Consider the following 21174-nt stretch of genomic DNA (forward strand, 5'->3'; position numbering starts at 1 on the left):
TAATGTGCAGGTGACATGCTTTATTTAAATATCTCAAGGAGGTTCAGTAAAATAGCTAAGAGCTCACTAATAGTTTACTACTTATGAAACTAAACTAAATTTATGTGCAGGGCAAAATGTGATGTTATATAGCAACAGTTTACATTTTCTTTAAACTGTGGTTCAAAACTTAGTTGCCCCGACTTGACATTATCTACCTAAACACTATTACATAATCACTGCATCCATGGAACCCCCAAGAGTTGGCACTGCTTCTGTCCATGAGTTCCTAAACAGCTTTGTTCAATAACGGGATAGCCAGGTGATGTTACTTTTTTTGTAAAGCTGTTCAGGCAGTCATTGTGCCAGAAACAATGCATAGAGAGGCGGTGAACAAAATGCTGGCCGCTGACATTTTGTTCCATCTATGGTAAATCAGTCATGAGCAAAAGAAAGTTTGACTTTGATCAGACTCAACATAAGCTATTAGAGTGGGGCTTACAGGAGGGTAAATGCAAACCTCACCAATGGCTTATGTTTCTGATTGCAAATAAATTCATGCACGTAATGAAACGTGCACAGCATCATCTCTTAGGTGTCAGGAAAGGAGTCTTCAACAGGGAGCCTCTCTACCTGTTGAGGCAATCTTAGACATCAACTTTTTGTTGAGGCACCAATATTAGTTCAATGTTGAGCAGGGTATTCGTCCCGTCAGGAACTTTCTCCTACCAACGGTTCCAAAAGTTACATTTTCAAATGTCATAAAATAAATGGTACAAAACTCCATAACCGTTATCGTCGGCTATATACAGTATGTACATGTCAAATGGAAAAAAAAAACATGTTTTAAAGTCACTTAATGGTGACTATAAATCATAGTGTAATTTCTAGGATCTTGTTCTCGTTCAGGAAGGTATAAAAATACTATTTTAAAACTATATATTTACAAATCAGTCCGTATGAGTCACTTGGCAGAAGTCAAGTGCAAAGAAAATAATGGTACTTTCTACATTGATCGAATGCTAATGTTCACGGTGGCAGAGTCAATGCCAAAGTCATTTTCCAAATTCAGCGTGTAAAGGCCCTCGTCATTCTTCTGAACATCCATTATGATAAATGTGGTTAAATCTTCACAGGTTTCAATATGGAATCTGCCCCCCTGGCTAGAAATATTTTGCCCTCTGTGGGACCAGGTTATTTCAGGAGTAGGTTCTCCGGAGAAAGCACAGGAGATGGTCAGCACCTTTCCTTCCTCAATGGAGATATCACTTGGAAGCGCTTCGATTTTGGGAGGTACCCCTTTGCAAAACAAGAAAAAAAAAGTTGAAAATTAATTCTCAGTGGAGGTTATGACTTCATTGGGACAGGAGGTATTCTAAAGGAAGTAGCAGGGATTTCTCTAACTCTACGTATAATTGTATTGCTCACCTCTCATACCAGACTTAAGCAAGCTACTAGTTGAACTCTCCATTTGGGTCAGACTAGATTTCCCCGTTATACTGCTGGAGCTCATCTCTACAAAGGATTCTTTCATGGAAGACATGCTTTTGGCAGACATGCTTGCAAATTTCATTTCAGTCATACTGCTACTGCTGAACGAAGCTTCTTGTTTAGAAGCGGACATTTGAAGTGACTCTGAAGAGAAACTCTCCTGCATGCTCGCTTCACCACTTCTCCTCAACACTACCTCTTTTGGAGATTCTTCAATTAGAGCTGTGGAGCATAGCAAACATACATGGGGAAAAAAAACAACAACCAATGACACCACATTAGCTGGTAAAGACGCACATTCTCTATTGACTTTATGAAAAGAGAAACAGGAGTGGCTTGCAATTTGAGGAAAACTGAATCTGGTTTTTGACACAAGGTTCCAATAATGGATAATAATGCAAGAATAAGGTAAGGTAAAGGTTCCCCTCGCACATATGTGCTAGTCGTTCCCGACTCTAGGGGGTGGTGCTCATCTCCGTTTCAAAGCTGAAGAGCCAGAGCTGCCCGAAGATGTCTCTGTGGTCATGTGGCTGCCATGACTAAATGCGGAAGGTGCACGGAATGCTATTACCTTCCCACCAAATGTGGTCCCTATTTTTCTATTTGCATTTTTACATGCTTTCAAATTGCTAGGTTGGCAAAAGCTGGGACAAGTAATGGGAGCTCACCCCGTTAGGCGGAGCTAGGGATTCGAACCGCTGAACTGCTGACCTTTCTGATCAACAAGCTCACTGAGCCTCCACGTCCCAATGCAAGAATACTCTATCTTAAATAAGTTATTATTACAATGATCAGGGAAATATAAATGTCTTAAAATTACTCATTAAAAGTACTAAAGAATTGTGTGTGTGTGTGTGTGGGGGGGAATACTTAGAAGTGTGCTTTGTTTTCCTCATTGATATTCATTGAAAGCACCATTAAAAAACACCACAGCTTTCCTTAAATACAAGCCTGTATACAAAGAGATAGCAAACACAAAGCAACCTAATGATTCCTCGGATATCTACATCCTTATATTTTATCTGAAAACTTCAATATATTTTAAAATCCTGAAGGCTGTGCACCATTTGGAATTTAATATTCTTGAGAGGTTTTTAATTAATTATCACCAGAACCAAGGGGTTAATAGCCAAGATATGTTAGGATATTTGAAAGCTTTATGATAAGACTGAGCTGGCATAAAATGTTTTATTAAATATTTATTATACTCTTATTGAAATATAACAACATCCTCATTCATATTGCACTTTTGATTCAGTACGTAAAGTGGTACTTCATTAGAGAATTCACAAAGTCAGCTGCTTCTCTTACATCATCTAAGTCCTAGTGCCATCAAAGGAAAACTGGAAGACAAAATAAACTTACAAAGGACGGTCAAGGATGCTGTTGCAGAGCATTGCCCGTGAAAGTTTTTTGCTTTGACTGTGTATTTTCCACTATCGCTCAATGCAGCATTTTGGATTGTAAGCGAATAAATATTCTTGAAACGGTTTACTTGGATGTTGGATGAGAGAGCAATCTGATAACAGGAAGAAAGGTATAATTAAGGTCATGTTTAATCCAAGCATGCAAATATTTCTTTTTAATTGCTAACAAATAATTACTTACTGGTTGATTATCTTTAAACCAATGAATCTCAGGAGAAGGGTCTCCAGTGACTTCACAGGTAAGTAGCACATTCTGTCCTTCATTAACATTTTGAGATTTTGGTTGAGTGATGAAGGTTGGGGCATTTGAAAGATCTTTGGAAACATTCATTTCAAAATGACATTTTATGAAACCATCTTCTGTCTTTCCTTCACAGGTAAGTATTCCTTCATCTTTCTGAGTAGCCTTGCTAATGGTCAATGTATGGTCACTTCCAGATACACCATATCTATAATCTTCAGAGTTAGCTAACTCTACTCCATTTAGCAGCCATTTCACATCAGAAGCATTGGGAACATTGGCTCTGACAACAGTTCTTTCACCTTCAGACACTGACATTTTGGTGGTAGTGGCTTTAACTTCTGCATAAGGTTTCTTAATATCTTCAGGTATTAGAGACTTCTTAACAATTTCCTCTTGGACTACTGCCTTTTCTTGAGAAGTCACAGTAGCTTTCTTTTGGGTAGATAATTCAAGGACTTCTTCTTCTTTCTGAACCAGCGTTTGCGTTTTGGCTAAGCTTGATATCTGAGAACTCGTATTTTTGAATGCTTGTCCAGTAAACTGGAAGCTAGTTTTAGAAGAGGTACCTTCTCCAATAATCTCACATGTATATTCACCCTGGTCAGAGTCCTGGAGGTTATGGATGTTAAGTTCATAAGTTCCATCAGCTGCGTAATGAAGTTTGAAACGATCGTCTTCTTTTAATTTCTTGCCATCTTTATACCAGGATACTTCTCGAACACTTAACACACTGCTCTCAACGGAACAGAATAGTTTTACTTTATCACCCGAAACGTCAACCTTCAGTGGTTGTGTTATCTTGGGAGCCATAACAACTGGCAAGTCTACTTTTTCAGCTGGTGCGGTTTTCTCGGTGACGGTTGATTTTGCTTTGGAGGGGGCAGGAGATGGTTCAGGAGACTTTACTCGCTTTGGAGATTTTACTCTGTCTGGAGATTTCACATGCCGCTCAGGGGACTTTACCCTTGGAGATGACGTAACAGCTTTTTCTGGAACCCTTTTTTGTTGAACAGTTAAACTAAAGTGAGCTTCCTGCCTTCCTTCAGAATTTTCAACCACAACAGTATAGCTGCCTTCATCTGAGATCTGGACAGAGGAAATTTCAAATGTAGACTTATATTCAGTGCGTGTCACTTGATAGCGCCCAGAAGAAACAAGAACTTGTCCTCCGCGCAGCCATGTCACCGTTGGTGTTGGTTCACCATCAGTGTCACATGAAAATCTTGCAGTCTCTCCTTCCGAAACTGTGATTGAGCGGGGTTTTGTTAATATTGTAGCAGGTAGAGTAGTTTTAAATTTCCGGTGCACAGCTTTTTCTTCTATTGATTTTTCCTCTGACGCACTGATTTTCTTTTCAGCTGAAGCATGATGTTCATAGGATGATAATGACTCCCTCGTTGCTGTCAGTTCCGACTTGACTTCTCTTACAGAAGAGCTTGCTTCTGTTTCAGAAATTTTCTTAAATGAAGAGATTGCATATGAATCAGTTCTTGTGAGATCAGGAATAACAGTTCTAGGAACTTCCTCATCTCTGCGCTGGGAGCTATATGTAGTATAGTCTCCTCCTGTAACATCTAATGTTGCATAATCCGAACATTCTCCTTTATAGTTTGTAGCCACAACACGATATGTGCCACTGTCATCAATATGGCAATCAAGGATCTCTAAGGTCAATACACCACTGGTGTTAGTGGAATGTATTTTATGGCTCTCATGGATTTCAATACCGTTATGATACCATTTCACCTCAGCAGTTGGCTTGGACTGAACATTCAGAATAAATCTGGTGTTGGTGCCACATGGGACACGATGTGAGCGCATTCGGAGAGTGATGCGTGGAGTATGATCTAGAGTGAAAGGTTCTTGAGTCAGAACTTCATGTTTCCTTTCCATTGTTTTTTGAGTTTTCAAAGCAGCTTTCATGGACTCATACCTGGAAAATATATCAAATCTTGCTGTCCTTTCAAATCTAGAGAGAGAGCGCTCACTGGATACTGGACTTGGTGAACGTGGGCGAGTTCTTTCTGGCGTAGGAGATCTTCTCTCAGGTTCTTCCACAGGATGCGAATGAGGCCGAATTAATTCTGACACAGGTCGCATCAGCTCAATATAAGTTGGAGAAAGAGAACGTCTTCTTCTGAGTAATCTTGAAGGGGGTGAATATTCCCGATGAACGTGTCTCACCATTTCTATTTCCTCTTCTTCTTCTTTCGATGTGATTTCAGTTATTTCTTTTTCTCTCCTTCTTCTCATACGTCTCTTTTCTTCTTGTGACATATATTCCAGTTCACTCTTGTATTCAGAGAGCCACTGCCTGGTAGTAACTGGCCTCAAGAGTTCTTCATCTTCTTTCTCAGCCATTATTCTCTCCTTTTGTTTAGATTGCCGATAAGCTGCTCTGTCGTGACGTTGTCGAAGCTGTGCATAAGTTGCAGTCGTGTCTTCTTTTGTGGGTATATGATAGGTTGCATATCTCAACTCTCTTCCCCTAGATAATTCTGCAGCTCTCTGTGCATCTGTTGCAGAGTAATGAAGAGAGGACAATTCAAAGCGTGGAGGGCTTCTGCTTGGAGGTGAAGCAGAAAAACCTAACTCCAGTTCTTCTTCAAGTAGCAGTCTTTCTTCTTCAGTCCTCTTCATGGCCAAGTAATCATTGACAGGCAGAAGTATTTCTTCATCAGAGAGATCACCAAGGGATCGCCTTCTTGGCCGATAATAAAAGTCATAATCAGGAGAGGGTGTGCGACGACGTGCTGGCCTCACTATTTCAAGATCGTCTTGCGACAATTTAGGTATGCGCCACTTAGGTTTATATTGATCCGAAATGCGTGGCAGTGGCATCACGTAGAATTGTTCCCATCTGGAAAGACGAATGCGCTTGGGTCGCTTCTGAACAATTCTGTCAAGTTTTCCTGGCATTTCATACTGGTCTCTCAGCTTCTTGTACCACTTCATGTCTGACATGGGCACAAATAGTTTGATGTTCTGATCTTCTTCGAGGGCAGTGGTCACGCGCCTGCGGGGCTCTGGGATCTGGTAAGGCATTCGGAGTCTCTTTTCCTCTTTAACTTCTTCCTTCGTCAGCTCAAATTCACCTTTGACAGTTTTTGTGCTTACAGCTGGTTTATACAGGAGAGCAGCTTCTCTCAAAGCTTCCTGGGCTACTTGTGTCAGTGCAACAGTTTCTGTTCTGGAAAGAATTTCTGCCATCCTCACGGTCTTGTCAATTCTTCTCTGTACAACTTTTTGCTTCTCTTCTTCAGTCTTATATTCCCGCTTGACATATCTCAAGCGTTCCACTTTCAAGTTAGCCTGGCAGCTTGTAGAACCAGCGTTGTTTGTAGCGGTAACTCTGTAATAGCCACTGTCTTCGGGCAAGGTATCCCTTATATGTAAAGCATAATAATCTAATCCTTCGTGTACAACTTCAATATTGGGACTAGCCGAGAGAGGCTGACCATCTTTTTCCCACTTCAGTGTTGGTTTTGGTATGCCAGAGACTCTGATCTCAAAGCAGACATGCTGGCCTTCTTGACATTCAGCATTTGCCAACAGCCTTTTGAACATGGGTCGCAGAGTGGTGTCTTCGGCAGGAGCATGATGAACCACAGTTAGTTTAGCTTTGCAGCTATCCTCGCCGTATTTGTTACGTGCCAGCACTGTATACTCAGCATCGTCATCCTCATTAAGATTGTGGATTAGAAGTTGATAAAGACCTTTATCGGTTTCAAAGGTATACTTCCTGTCATCGTCTCCTGGTTTGATTTTCTGACCTGATTTGAACCAGGTTACACGAGGTTCTGGGTGAACTGTTATAGTTACTCCAAACCGGATATTTTCACCAACATAGGCAGTTCGGTTATATAGAGGCAAGGTAAATTCTGGGGGCTTCTCCAACAGTCGCATGGTATCTACTCGGCGCTTCACTCTCTTGACAGTTCGGCATCTGTAATAGTCAGAAACTTCCCTGACACCTTTAACAAATAGTTCTGCATAGGAACTGTCTTCCCCATAGTCATTTACAACTTTGCATCTATAGGTACCATCATCTGCTTTCGCAATATCTTTGACGTACATTGTAGCTATGCCTTCGTGATAGGTGATTTCATATTTTTCACTGTTTTCCAGTTGCTTTACTCCAAAATACCAGTTCACCTGCGTGGCTGAGTCATAGTTTTCAATTTTGCAGACGTATTTGACATGTCCGCCTTCTTCCCCAATAGCATGCATTATTTGACCAGACAGCGGGCCAATATCAATTGATGCCACTTTAACTTTAGCAATAGTAACTCCCTTCTGAGATCTAACAGCACCTCCCCATGAAATACGGGCAGTTGATATAACAGTGGTCCATTCCTTCTTCACCAGTGTTTGGTAGTAACGCCTGTGTCTTAATGTTTTGATTACTTTAGTGCTGGTTTTCTCGGTTCTCTGCTTCAACCATGGATGGTTAAGAGCTTCTGTAGCAGTCATACGAGATTTTCTTTCTTTTATTAGTAGGCGGTCAATAAAGTCCAAGGCCTCAATACTTATATCTTTGAAGGCTTCATCATCAAAATTGTATTCGGCACTGATGATGTTTTCAACTGTCTGCTGGTTTGTTTCAGCAAGGAAAGGATTCAAGCCACTTAGAAGTATATACACTAGAGTTCCAAGAGACCACATATCGGTGGCTGTGCTAACCAAATCATGCTGATGGACTTCAGGGCCATAATATTCAGGAGAAGTAAACTGAAGCCTGAAATTATCACCGGGTTTCAGTTGTCTTGCTTGGCCAAATTCAATCAGTTTAATGGTAGAGCTTCTTCTTGTGAAATAAATAATGTTTTCAGGCCTGATATCAAAGTTTCCGATGCTGTGACTGTGTAAGAATTCCAGGGCTTCACATACTTGGCGTACATAGCTTACAATTTCTCTTTCATTAAGTTCAAAACCAGGCATGTTCAATCTTTCAAAGATGTCAACTCCAGAGATGAATTCAGAGATCATGATCAACTCTTCTAAGCTTTCGAATGATTCATGAAGATACAGAATATTTCTGTGTCTAGCAATGTTTAGGATAGAAATTTCTTTCTTTACTAGCACTTGATCGGCACCTTTAACTTTGACAAACTTAGCCAGGTAAGTCTTTTTGGAAGCAATCTCAACGCACCGGTGAACAATTCCAAACTGCCCACGGCTGAGTTCTTCAGCAATCATGTATCTATCGTAGAGTTCCTTTGTAGAAGAATGAGTTGCTTTGACTGTGGTGACTTCTCTGGCCTCGTCAACTTCTTCATCATAATTAAGTACTTTTGTCTTATCTTCTTTGGTTATAATAGAGTCTGTTGGTTCAGAAGGCTGACTCTGCCCAAACTTATTTTCTGCTATCACGCGGAAGACATAGCTTGTCTTACCAAACAGATTTACTACAGTGTATCGTGTATCACGAGCTTGGCCGACACGGATCCACCTTTCGGCTGTTGTAGCCCGTTTCTCAATGGTATAATGTGTGACTTTACTTCCGCCATCGTTGGCTGGAGCATTCCATGTTAAGTTGACAGAATCCCTTGAAACCTCGCTTGCTTTCAATCCTCTTGGTGCATCAGGTACATCGGCCACATCTAATTCAACTGTTTTCTGATCAATGCCAAATCTGTTCCTAGCACAGACAATGTAGAAGCCGGCATCTTTTCTGTCCACACCATTAGGGAAAACAAGAGATGTGAAGGATCTCGTAACAATAACTTGGTAATGTCCATTTGTGTCAATGAGATCTTGCCCCTTCTGCCAAGTGATCACCGGATCAGGCTTGCCGCTGAATGGAATTTTGATGCTAATAACTTCACCACGGAGGGCATGAACAGCTCCCATACCTTCCAGATTTTTAGGTAGGTGGATCTTAGCGGGAACTATTTAAAAAAAAAAACACAAGAAAAATTAAATTAGCAAACTGAATACCCTAAACAAATTTAATTTTGTTTTTAATAGAGGAAATTAAAAGGGGTTTGGGCATTTTTGCAGCTTAAATATTTGAAATTTACTTTGTGCCATAAATTCTTTCCATTGCCAAATAATCGAAGAGTATTGTTCATATCATAATATTTGGAGATTATCCACACAAAGTGCAGCTTTCAGCAATTTTGGTAGAGCTTCTTATTAGATACACACATCAAAGAGATTTATCTAATAGCATGATAGAAAGTTCAGTGAAATATTTCACAAACTCCATGCTAAAATTATGAATGCCAATTTGGACATAAGTGAATTTTTCTATGTTAGAAGCAGTTGTGAGATATTTCTTCCTTGAAAAGGATGGTACAACATGTAGTAATTGTTTTAAAAATGTGTTCCATATAGTTTTTTTAAATTATAAAGTTCATTTTTTAAACTGCTGAATATTAGTCTATAAAGCCTGCTATTTAGATGAGACTCCATGCAATGGTATCATGTTTGAAGGCTAATCTAAACTGTTAGCACTGATATATATATATATATCTTCAAGCGTGGGCTTAAAATGGGAACGGAGCTGCCGTCTTTCTGTAATTTTAATTCCCATTTTGTAATTCCCATTTTAAGCCCACGCTTGAAGATGGCAGGTGAGATCCTGCTGAAACGTTGCAAAGACAATCTCAACCTTACATGGGAAAAGACCCGAATACAACAAAACCAGCATATATATATATATATATATATATATATATATATATATATATATATATATATATATATATATATATATATATATATATATATATATATATATATATATATATATATATATATATATATATATATATATATATATATATATATATATATTTGTGTTGTGTTGTGTTGTGTTGTGTTTGTGTTGATAAATAAAGGGAGACTAGTATAGATCTATTTCAAGCTATTTAGCTCTCATCAGCTAGCCATACCCTTATTGGGATTCGAACCTGGGCTGTATTACATATATGGGAGATGTATTAGCCACTAAGCCATAGGCTCTCCTCCTTATCAGCTCCTTATATATATATCATAAGTATAGGAGTCAAATTGAAATTGGATTTTTGTCAACTAGCTTGCATTTCAAATTTTAACAAAAAATGATTGCAACTAAAAAAACCCACACATAATTTACCTTCAACATCTAAGGAGGCAGTTCCAGAAATAGATCCTCCTTGGTTGGTTGCTCTCACTTGGTATACGGTAGCATCGTCGTCTGTTACATTTGTAATCACAAGTTGATGATATCCTCCCTTAAATTCCTGTATCTTCACCTTTTCACCATCTGGCATAATCTCCTTGCCCTGCCTGAACCATTTTACTATAGGTTTAGGGTGACCGGTGACTTTGCAAACAAATGTGGCATGACCTCTAAATTTCACGTTCAGATTTCTGATTTCTTCTTTGAAATGTGGCGCCTGAATTGGTATATCAGATTTGGGAATGATCGGTTGTGAAATTTCACTCCATTCACTCTCGCCACCTAGATTTTCACATTTGACACGGAATTCATATTCCAGACCTTCAATAAGGCCTGTGACAGAATAGACAGTCTCACGAATTTCTTCTGTGGTTACAGCAATCCATTTGTTCTGCTTCTTTTCCCGCTTTTCAAGGTAGTAATTTCTAATCTTTGAGCCTCCATCACTTGCAGGCGGTCTCCAAGATACAACACAGGAATCTTTTGTAATAGCAGATACATTTAGGTGCATTGGTTGTCCTGGTTTTTCTGTAAAATAAAACATTTCCAGGACATGAAGTCGATTCGCTTAGTAGACGGTTATAAATTCAACAATGGATGATGCTTTACTTTTACGTGTACTTACCAAAAGGTGTCTTGATAATAACAACTGAGGAAACCTCTAATGCTTCACTGATGCCAAATACATTCTGAGCAGAGACACGGAAATAATATCCTGCATTTTCAATTAGATTAACAATCCTACACGTTGTGCCAGAGATACTTGATGACACCAATTGCCACTCAGCACCTTCTTTCGCTTCTCTTTTCTCTACAACGTAATTTGTGATGAAGGCACCCCCGTCATCTTCAGGTGTCTTCCAGCTGATGACCGCAGAGTTCTTCAGCAGAGCTTCCACCACAATTGGTCCTCCCGGTTTATCTGGTTTATCTGCAGAACAGAAGATGGTGCATGAAGCCATGCTTGAAAAACATAGTTGATTAACTTCCGTGGGGGGGGGGGGGAGAAGGAAAGCAAAGGTAGCACTTACCTTGTATTTCCACGTGGAGTACAGTATCAACACTTCCGAAAATGTTACTGAGTTGCACTTTGTACTTTCCGGCATGCGTTTTGTGCTGTACATTTTTGATGGAAAGGTGGGTATAATGCTCCGTGTTCTCAATTGTAATGGTTTCAGTGTTCTTTAAAAGTTTCTTGTCATGGAACCAAGTAATAGCAGGCACTGGACGACCAATGTAGACAACATGGAGGCGAAGAGTAGAACCTACACCTGCGCGGTATTTCTCTTTCAAGGGGTAACCAGAATGGAATTGTGGAGGAGCGTGCAATAAGAGCTTGCCGCTGGTTTCAATTTCTCCAACATCATTGGTAGCCTTACAGGTGTAAAGTCCTTCATCTTCTTGCTCTTCTGTCAGCACCATCAGTGTATGGGTGCGCCCATCTGATGACATCTTATATTTTCGGCTCTGTACTAGTTCTTTGCCAAAACGATACCATTTAATGTCAGGAAGAGGTCTCCCAATAATCTGGCATGATAGCTGACCTGTCTCCCCTAAATTGGTAGTGACATCCTTTATTTCTTGTCTTACACCAGGTGCTTCTCCGGCTGCATTTATACAAGGGGAAAGACAAAAAAAATCCTGAATGTTCCCTATTTTAAAAAATATATTTTATTTCAGTGTGCCCCATCTTTTCAACCAAAATATCATAGCATTAAGCATAATTTTCCCCCTAAACATTAAAATCATATTTAATTTCATCAATATCACATAGTGTATGTGAAGTTTATTTATCATATACTGTGTCGTGGTGGCGCAGTGGTTAGAATGAGATACTGCAGGCTACTTCTTCTGATTGACGGCTGCCTGCAGTGTGGCAGTTCGATTCTCACTGGCTCAAGGTTGACTCTGCATCCCATCCAGTAAAATGGGTACCGAGATTGCTACAGGCAATATGCTGACTCTGTAGGCTGCTTAGAGAGGGCTGTAAAGCATTGTGAAGCGGTATATAAGTCTAAGTGCTATTACTATATTGTGATCCATTCAGCAGAAGAAATATACAGGTGGTCCTCAACATATAACAGTTCATTTAGTGACTGTTCAAAGTTACAATGGTACTGAAAAAAGTGACTTATTACCATTTTTCAGACTTACTACCGTTTCAACATCCCCCCCTAGTCATGTGATCAAAATTCAGATGCTTGTCAACTGGTTCATATGTATGACGGTTGCAGTGTCCCAGGGTCATGTGATCCCCTTTTGCGACCTTCTGACAAACAAAGCCAATGGGGAAGCCAGATTCACTTAACAATTGTGTTACCGACTTAACAACTGCAGTGATCCACTTAAACAATCGTGGCAAGAAAGGCCATAAAATTGGGCAAAACTCACTTAATAACTGTTGTGCTTAGCAACTGAAATTTTGGACTCAATTGTGGTCATAATTCAAGGACTACCTGTATTAAATTTCTCAGCCTTTATGTTAGAACTGTCAAATTGCTTTCAAATGATATAATCAAATCAACCAACATTACTGATCAATCGAATTCTCCTCTTTATTTTAGTATCGTCTAATAACATTGCAAATTACGCCGTAAAACATAATGAATATACTGTATCTTACATGTCAGTCTTGTCTTCACTGTCATTGCTGTTCTACGTGGTCTGCTGATTCCGGTTTCATTTTCTGCAAAAATTCTGAATTCATATTCTGTAGCTTCCAGCAGGCCTCCCACTGTAAACTGCCTGTCTTTGATACGCTCTTTATTGCATTTTTTCCATGCGGTCTCTCCATATTGGCGATATTCAACCCAGTATCCAATGATGTCTTTACCACCATCGCATTCAGGGCGCTCCCATTCTAGAGTAACACTATCTTTAAATATAGAAGTGATCTCAATTTCTCCAGGCTGGCTTGGTTTATCTGAAAAATGAGGGGGAAAAAAAGAAATGAAGATTTGTCTTCTTCCAAATTTTTACCTGAATGCCCTCTGATAATTGATTTTATATTTACATACCAAATGGATCCTTGCACACAACTGGTTCAGAAGCAGGGCTTGGTTCACCTTCACCAATATCATTTTGGGCGATAATACGGAACTGATATTCAGCATCTGGAACCAGTCCTGTGACTGTAAACATTGTGGTCGTGATGTGGGTCTTGTTGTGCCTAACCCATTTGTCAGTAGATGTTTCTCTACGTTCAATATAATAGCCAGTGACACGAGAGCCACCGTCATCTCTAGGTCTGGACCAAGATAAGTAAACAGAACTTTTTGTGACATCGAGTATTTCTGGTGGATAACTTGGAGGCTCTGGTGGATCTGTTAAGAAGAACACAACGGTTACTATATATCTCCCCCCAGATTTAAACACTGAGTTTAAATCTCTATTCAGTTGTGATATTTTAGAAATGACTCTAGGCAAGTCATTATCTTTCATCCTAACCTAACCACTGAGCCATGGTGGCGCAGTGGTTGGAATGCAGTATTGTAGGCTAATTCTGCTAAGTACCAGAGGTTCAATCCTCACCAGGCTCAAGGTTGACTCAGCCTTCCCCTCCTTCTGAGGTCGGTAAAATGAGGACCCAGATTGTTGGGGGGCAATAAGCTGACTCTGTAAACCACTTACGGCCTTATGAAGTGGTATATAAATCTAAGTGCTATTGCTATTGCTATTGCTATCTCACATTTTCCCCTTGTGGACATATCAGAAGACATCGTTTTTGTAAAAAAGGCCAAAGAATACTTTTTTTTCCAGTAATGACACAACAACAACAACCACCACCACCAGAACTGAGATGTGTACTTACTCAAAGGTGTCTTTGGCACCACTGGCTCTTCAGATTTCAGGGATCTGCTGACACCAAACTGGTTTTCAGCATAAACACGGAAGTGGTATTCCACATTTTCTTTGAGTCCTTTCACCACCAAGGATGTGCCTTTTACTCTGGAACCCACTGTGTACCAGGCAGTCTTTGGTACTTCACGCCTTTCAACAATATATCCCAATATATCGGCACCACCGTCATCAGTGGGAGGCTTCCAGCTGACTCTAATGGAGCGCCCTTGTATGTCGTCATATTCAAGTGGCCCTTCTGGTGGATTTGGAATGCCAATGACTCTGACTTTGATGTAGACTACTTTCTTGCCACATTTGTTCTCAAGCGTTAAATCGTAAGTACCAGAATCTTCCCTTTCTGCATCTTTGATCACCAATTCAGTATCTGTTTCAGAAGTGGCAATCATCGCTCTCTGGAGGATGTCGTGTCCTTCCTTCGTCCATTTGCAAATTGGAATAGGTTTACCTTTAATTGGCACTGTGAGCTTAATTACTCCACCTTGCCTTACAAATAGACCTTCCAGGTATTTTTCATCTAGTACGTAATCAGGATATTCTGGGACAAGGAAAAAAACATCTCATGTCAGATGCAAAATAGTTAAACAGTGTTGTTAAGATTTAAACATTGGGTTCCATTAAGGAGAAACAGCTGAATTTTCTTACCAAGCATTTCTGTTACTTTGGCTGTTTCTGGTACTTCTGCGGGTTCTCCAGGACCTCCAGCATTACAAGCTATGATACGGAATCTATACTCGGCCCCTTGTGGAAGATGGGTTAGAGTGTATTCACGAACTTTGGTGGGTGTGGTGTTACATTTTGTCCATTCAAACTGGTCAACTTTTTGCATTTCAATTAAATAGCCAGTGACTTTAGATCCACCTTCATCTTCAGGTGGACTCCAAGCCAAGGAAATTGATGTTCTTGTAGTATCTGTAACCCTTGGATTCTGAGGTTTGCCGGGAGGAGCTGGAATACATAATGAGAACAGACACAGCTCTAGTGAAGAAGACTGCACATTGAACACTCTTTCTCAAAAAGACAGTTCAACCTATTAGCATCTACTATTTCTTAAATATTTCCTAGCAAATGTAGTACATTATTTACCAATTGGATCCATAGCAATCGTAGGCTTTGATGCTCGGCTTGGTTTGCCAGTGCCCCTAGCGTTGATAGCTGTGATGCGGTGTTCATACTCCAGGCCTTCAATTAACCCTGTTGACCGATAACGTGTCATAGTAACAGCAATTTTGTTTACACGGACCCATCGGTCTGATCTAACTTCCTTGCGTTCCACAATGTAACCAGAGATCTGTGAACCACCATCCTCTTCTGGTGGATACCAAGTAAGTGTCATTCCATCACGGCAGATATCAAACACTTCTGGAGTACCAGGAGGACCTGGGATGCCTAGATGGATAAAGAAGAAAAATATTGAGAACATGACTCCATTTAAAGTCATATTATGTTCCTTTTATTCAAGCATGGTTATATATATATATCCCTATTATCTCTTTATCCTCTCTATGTATCTCCATTTTCATCTCCATCGATCCATTGATCCATCCATCGATCCATCCACCGACCGACCCACCCACCCATATCTATCTATCATCTATCTATCTAAACTACTTTGTGACTAGTTCAATGTAACTGATTATTTAAGCAAAAGAACAGAAGATATGCAACACTGGGTCTTAAAATATTTCTCCATATTTCTTTTTAGTTTTTAATGCAAAATATTAACTTACTTATTCTGCTCTTGCATTCTATAATCTCAGATTGCAAGTAGGATCCAATTCCAAAGCGGTTTGTAGCAGCCACACGGAATACATATTCAGCCCCTTCAATCAGTTTAGAAAATTTAAATGTTGTCCGAGATACTGATTCAGATACTGGTAACCATCCTGGACGGTGGGCATCACGTTGTTCTACCACGTATCCACTTAATGTTGCACCACCATCCATCTCAGGTGGTTCCCAGGAAATAGTTACAAAAGTTGAATCAATGTCAACTACTTTAATAGGTCCAGTGGGTGGTCCCGGTTTATCTGTGAAAAAGAAAAAACAAGCATAAAGGATTCAAAAACAGTGTGGTTCGCTTAGGGGTGGTGGGAATGATAAAAAAGGGGGCAGGGATATATTTTAAACCAACCAACCAAAAATCTTACCAAGAATAATAACTTTGATTGTTTCAAGAACAGTTCCCGTCGTATTCTTCAGTTCAAGTGTATATGTTCCAGTATCTCGTATTGTTGTTTCGCGTATGGTTAATTTAGTGAGTTTAGCAACTGTTTCGATTTTGACACGCTCCGATTCTTTTAGTTTAGAGCCAGCAAAGAACCAAGAAACAGCAGGAGGTGGCCGTCCAGAAATTGGAATGGCCAATTCTATAGGTTTTCCAGTTGGTACATGAATAGTCTTTTGAGGAATTCCAGCAAGATCAATTGCGGGTAGAACTAAAAAAAAAAGAGAGTTTAAAAAAGGGATGTGGTTAATCAAATCAAACCATGAATCATTGTTTTGAACAAACTTTTGCTTTTCAACCAGGGCTTTTACCTTTTTGTTCTTGGACGGTGACGGCTGTGATTATTTCTCTTGGTTCCGAGACACCTTTCTGGTTTTGGGCTCTGACTCTAAACAGGTACTGTTCTCCTTCATTTAATGAAATGATTGTATGCTCAAAGACTGTAGGTTTCAGGGTTACAACTTTCATCCACCTGTCTGTTCCAACTCGACTGGCCTCAATGACATAGCCAGTTAATCTGCTGCCACCATCATGCTGTGGTTTTTCCCAGGCAAGTGATACGGTAGATTTGGTAATGTCGACCACCTCCAGTTTCTGTGGCACGCTTGGGACTTCAGATATAAGCACTGTATCCAATGTCTCACATGGTTCACCTATTCCATAGATGTTTTCTGGCAGAACTCGGAAATAGTATAGAGCGCCTTCCATGAGTCCAGAAATTCTGTAAATGGTTTTGTTGCATTTGGTAGTGACTGTTTTGTAAGCTCTCATGGCAGCCTCACGTTTCTCAATGATGTAGTTATTGACTGGTGCCCCACCATCAATGGCAGGAACATCCCAAGTAATAGTTACAGATTCTTTTGTGACTTCTTTTACTCTCACAGCTCCTGGAGGGCCAGGAGTATCTACGGGGGAGAAAAATAAAATATTAATGATTGATTATACTGTGTTGTCCAATAAAATTCTTTTCTTTATTGACAAAACAGTACGTCTAGACCGTCACAGGCATAATCTTCCTTATAATGTTTTCTCTTTTTGCAGTTTGCCTGGCTCTCTGTTACTTGATTGTGGTGCAGTTTCAAATATCCTTTAAACTGAAATAAACAAGGTGACTGTAAAAAGAAATTGAAAGGGGTTAACTTACCATAGACTTTTACAAGAACGGTTGCGGATTTCTTTCCTGATTGATTCTCAGCCTCAATGACATATTTCCCAGCGTCATACCGGTTAACTTTGTCCACAACCAAGAGTGTATAGCTGTCGGTGGTGTCAATGATAGCCCGACTTGCTAGGTCAACACCTGCTTTACTCCACATAATTATTGGCGGTGGTCTGCCAGACACTAAGACCATTAGACGTAAAGAGCCGCCAGCTCGGACAGTAACGGTCTTCTTTAGGTCATCAGCAAGCTCAAGAGCAGGTATTTCTGTCAATGGGAGGAGAAATAAAAGATAAGCTTCCGTTTGAATATTCTAAACAGATGTGTAAATAGAAATCTATGAATGCTTTATAAATGTTACGTTACCTAGCCTTTCCACAGGTTCTATTTCGGCTGGCGACTCGCTGTATTCACTTATTCCGTTTATGTTGGTGGCAGCCACTCTAAAGCGGTATTTCTGGCTTGGTCTAAGACCAGTCACGGTGAATTCAGGGTTCCTTATGGTGGCTGTGGTATGGACTCTGTACCATTGGTCAGTGCCTTCTTCTTTCATTTCAAGAATGTAGCCCAATATATCAACTCCACCGTCGTATGTGGGCTTTGTCCAAGCTAAGCTTATGCTGGTCCTAGTAGTATCTACAACTCTTGGAGATGAAGGAGGTGCAGGAGTATCTTTGGAAAAAAGAACAAATGGTTATTGTTATTATTTTTCTTGAAGGCTTTCATTCTTTGGGAAATGTATATATTTAATTTTGATTGCAAAAAGCTTGATAACGACATAATTATCCATCTTCCTATTTCTGAACAAGTATGCTATAGAATAGATGGACATCTCAAGGGGAAAACTGTTTAGAAATTCAGACCGTTTATATTACTCCATATGACTAGTTCCTTTTTATTCTCTCTTTAAAAGTAAATCAACTCAATTCGGAACATACAAATTCTACAACATAACAACCTATCTGTAAGACTTTGAGAAAGACTTCCTCAATTGTTTTGCAAATAATTAAATAAATTAATTTTTTTTAAAGGCCTAATATGTTTCAATTCACTTTGACCTCTAACCTAAAAGATAATATAAGTCTTCAGAAAACAAAACGCTAGAGTTATTAGTTTACCTGATCCAGGGAAATGTTCTCTGATGGAAATACATGGTGATGAATTAGATCATAAGTGCGATATAATCTATTGACACCCCTGTCTCTAAAAGGAATTACCTGTCTCAATTGTACAGAACCAGCTGGACTTGTGATCTTTAATGCTCAAAGCCAAATCTTTCGGTTTTAATTTTTGTTTTTGTTAACCAAATACAGTTTGCTGATTTAAATTGAGCACTATTTCATTGGCTATTGATAATTATTTCAATCTAATCAATCCGGATGCCCGTCTATGCCAACTAAAAGAGAATTGAGTTTTGTAAGATTTCACTGAATTAAATGCAAAAGCGTAAGTGACCCTGAGAACTTTGTCACAAGATATCAGATAAAGGTCATAAATAATGAACAAAGAAACAATTCACCTGAGATTTCAAATTATTAAAAAAAACACTATTAACTATTTGACTAAGAAATCATTTATATCACTCGATTTGGAATTAACTATAAAGATATAAATTTGGGGAACTTACATGATGGTTCTTTGCACAAAATATATTGAGAAGCTTCGCTAGGCTCACTGTTTCCAGCAGCATTTACTGCCGTAATACGGAACTGATATTCGCTGCCTTCCATGAGACTGGTGACTTTCAACCTGGTGTCATAAATGGTGTAGTCTCTGTTTACTCGTGTCCACCGTAGACTTCTCTTTTCTCGTTTATCGACCAGATAGGTGCTTATTTCACTACCGCCATCAGATTCTGGTTTCAACCACTGAATAATGATGTGCTCTTTGCCAGCACCCACTGATTCTGGCATCCCAGGAGGTGATGGAATAGCTGAAATGATTTTTTTTTTAAAGAAGAAAAAAAATTAGATATCCCTTCCACATCTATCTAGAATAATTTTTTTTAACTGAACCAAGGAGGGACTTACTAAATGAATTTCTAGCAATCATTGTTTCCGATTCAAGTGGAACTCCAGGCCCATACTTATTGACAGCTCTTACACGGAATATGTATTCATTATTCTTGATAAGTCTCGCCGCTACACACGAATGTGTTGCACATTCCGCATTAACAATAACCCAGTTCAGCCTGCTAGTCTCACGTCTCTCTACAATGTAGTGAGTAATTTCTGCCCCTCCATCTTCTTGAGGAGCATTCCAAGCCAAGGTACATTTCTCCTCTGTCACTCTGCTGATGGTGATCTTGCCAGCACATGGACCAGGAGAATCTGTAGACCAAAAAAAAAAAAAAACCCCCAAAAGGAATTAGTGCAATTATATAACATTGGCTTGAAAAGAAAGATTTTGTTCTTTCAGAAATTATGAACCGTGAAATACTCACCCAGTACTTTGACCAAAACAGAAACTTGTTTTGTTCCGCTAGCATTTTTAACAGTTAATGTGTATTTTCCAGTATCGCTTCTGTCACAGAACTTGATGATTGCGACAGCATGCTTGCTGGTGTATTGCAAAGAGATCTTCTCACATAAATCCAACTCCTTCTCGCCTTTAGACCAAAACACTTTGGGTTCCGGCTTTCCACCGATCGATGCCTCAAGAACAAGATCAGATCCAGCCCTAACAGTTACAACATCTACTTGTAATTTGGCATCCAGCTCAGCTTTGGGTGGTGCTATGAAAAAAAAACAAGACGAATAAACTCTCAACGTAAATTTCTTTTAAAGGTGACATTTTTAACATACTTTAGATATCTGTTAAGAAAAAAGTCTTACAATATTCATCTTTGCAGGTGACGGCACCTGTGGTTTCGGAACCTTTGCTAATCACACCAGCCGAATTCTTTGCTAAGACACGGAATTCATATTCCTCTCCTTCACTGAGGGCTGTTACCGTAAAGAAGTTTTCTGAAACAATGGTGTAATTGCATTTCAACCAGCGTCCATCTCCAGTCGCATGGTAGGGCTTGCGTTCTACAATATAGCCAACAATTTTGCTTCCACCGTCGTAAAGTGGAGCAGTCCAGCTCAATGAAACTGAAGACCGGGTGACATCTGTCACTTCTGGTCTACCTGGTGGATCTGAAAAAGAACATTATAGTCGCCATGTCATTTTTTTAAAAAAAAGATTATTTTAAATAAAAATAGGAATTATCTCTTTTCTGTGTAATGCTTACCAACTGGATTTTGGGCCACTACTGGCCTAGAAGCTTCACTGGCTTTGCTCACTCCAGCAGCATTTAATGCGTATGTTCTGAACTGGTACTCCAGGCCTTCTACAAGTCCGGTGATTTTGTAGTCACATTCAAAGCATGGAGTTTTGTTTTCCTTTACCCAAAGGATTGTGTTGCGCTCTTTCTTTTCAATCCAGTATCCCACAACTTTGCTGCCACCATCGTGATATGGCTCCTCCCATCTGATGGACATGGCATTGGCCGACACAAAATAGACCTCGGGTCTTGTGGGAGGACTTGGAGGGACTAATAAAAGAAAGAGGGAGAGAAATGTTAAATACTTGGATTCTTTTTCAAGCAAAACTGGAACAAATATATGCACATTCGTT

The 21174-nt window shown here is 39.6% G+C and overlaps 1 protein-coding gene across 1 annotated transcript in view; it reads right to left on the bottom strand.

Annotated features, from left to right (window-relative positions):
• Window positions 1–21174, bottom strand: part of TTN (titin) — a 311080-nt gene continuing 289906 nt past the window's right edge. The window contains exons 311-332 of the mRNA XM_081956298.1: window positions 20789–21091; window positions 20388–20693; window positions 19997–20287; window positions 19584–19883; window positions 19181–19486; window positions 17920–18225; window positions 17539–17820; window positions 16706–17299; window positions 16318–16605; window positions 15898–16197; window positions 15254–15556; window positions 14813–15115; window positions 14121–14705; window positions 13327–13632; window positions 12933–13232; window positions 11341–11916; window positions 10935–11240; window positions 10244–10837; window positions 3079–9032; window positions 2836–2989; window positions 1408–1692; window positions 1–1278 (exon numbers count right to left, since the gene is read on the bottom strand). Of these exons, the coding sequence (XP_081812424.1) occupies window positions 986–1278; window positions 1408–1692; window positions 2836–2989; window positions 3079–9032; window positions 10244–10837; window positions 10935–11240; window positions 11341–11916; window positions 12933–13232; window positions 13327–13632; window positions 14121–14705; window positions 14813–15115; window positions 15254–15556; window positions 15898–16197; window positions 16318–16605; window positions 16706–17299; window positions 17539–17820; window positions 17920–18225; window positions 19181–19486; window positions 19584–19883; window positions 19997–20287; window positions 20388–20693; window positions 20789–21091 (13235 nt within the window). The 3' untranslated portion in view covers window positions 1–985. The remainder of the gene's footprint in view (window positions 1279–1407; window positions 1693–2835; window positions 2990–3078; window positions 9033–10243; window positions 10838–10934; window positions 11241–11340; window positions 11917–12932; window positions 13233–13326; window positions 13633–14120; window positions 14706–14812; window positions 15116–15253; window positions 15557–15897; window positions 16198–16317; window positions 16606–16705; window positions 17300–17538; window positions 17821–17919; window positions 18226–19180; window positions 19487–19583; window positions 19884–19996; window positions 20288–20387; window positions 20694–20788; window positions 21092–21174) is intronic.

Source organism: Natrix helvetica (assembly GCF_964273705.1).
Source record: "Natrix helvetica genome assembly, chromosome: 1".
Lineage (NCBI taxonomy): Eukaryota > Metazoa > Chordata > Lepidosauria > Squamata > Natricidae > Natrix > Natrix helvetica.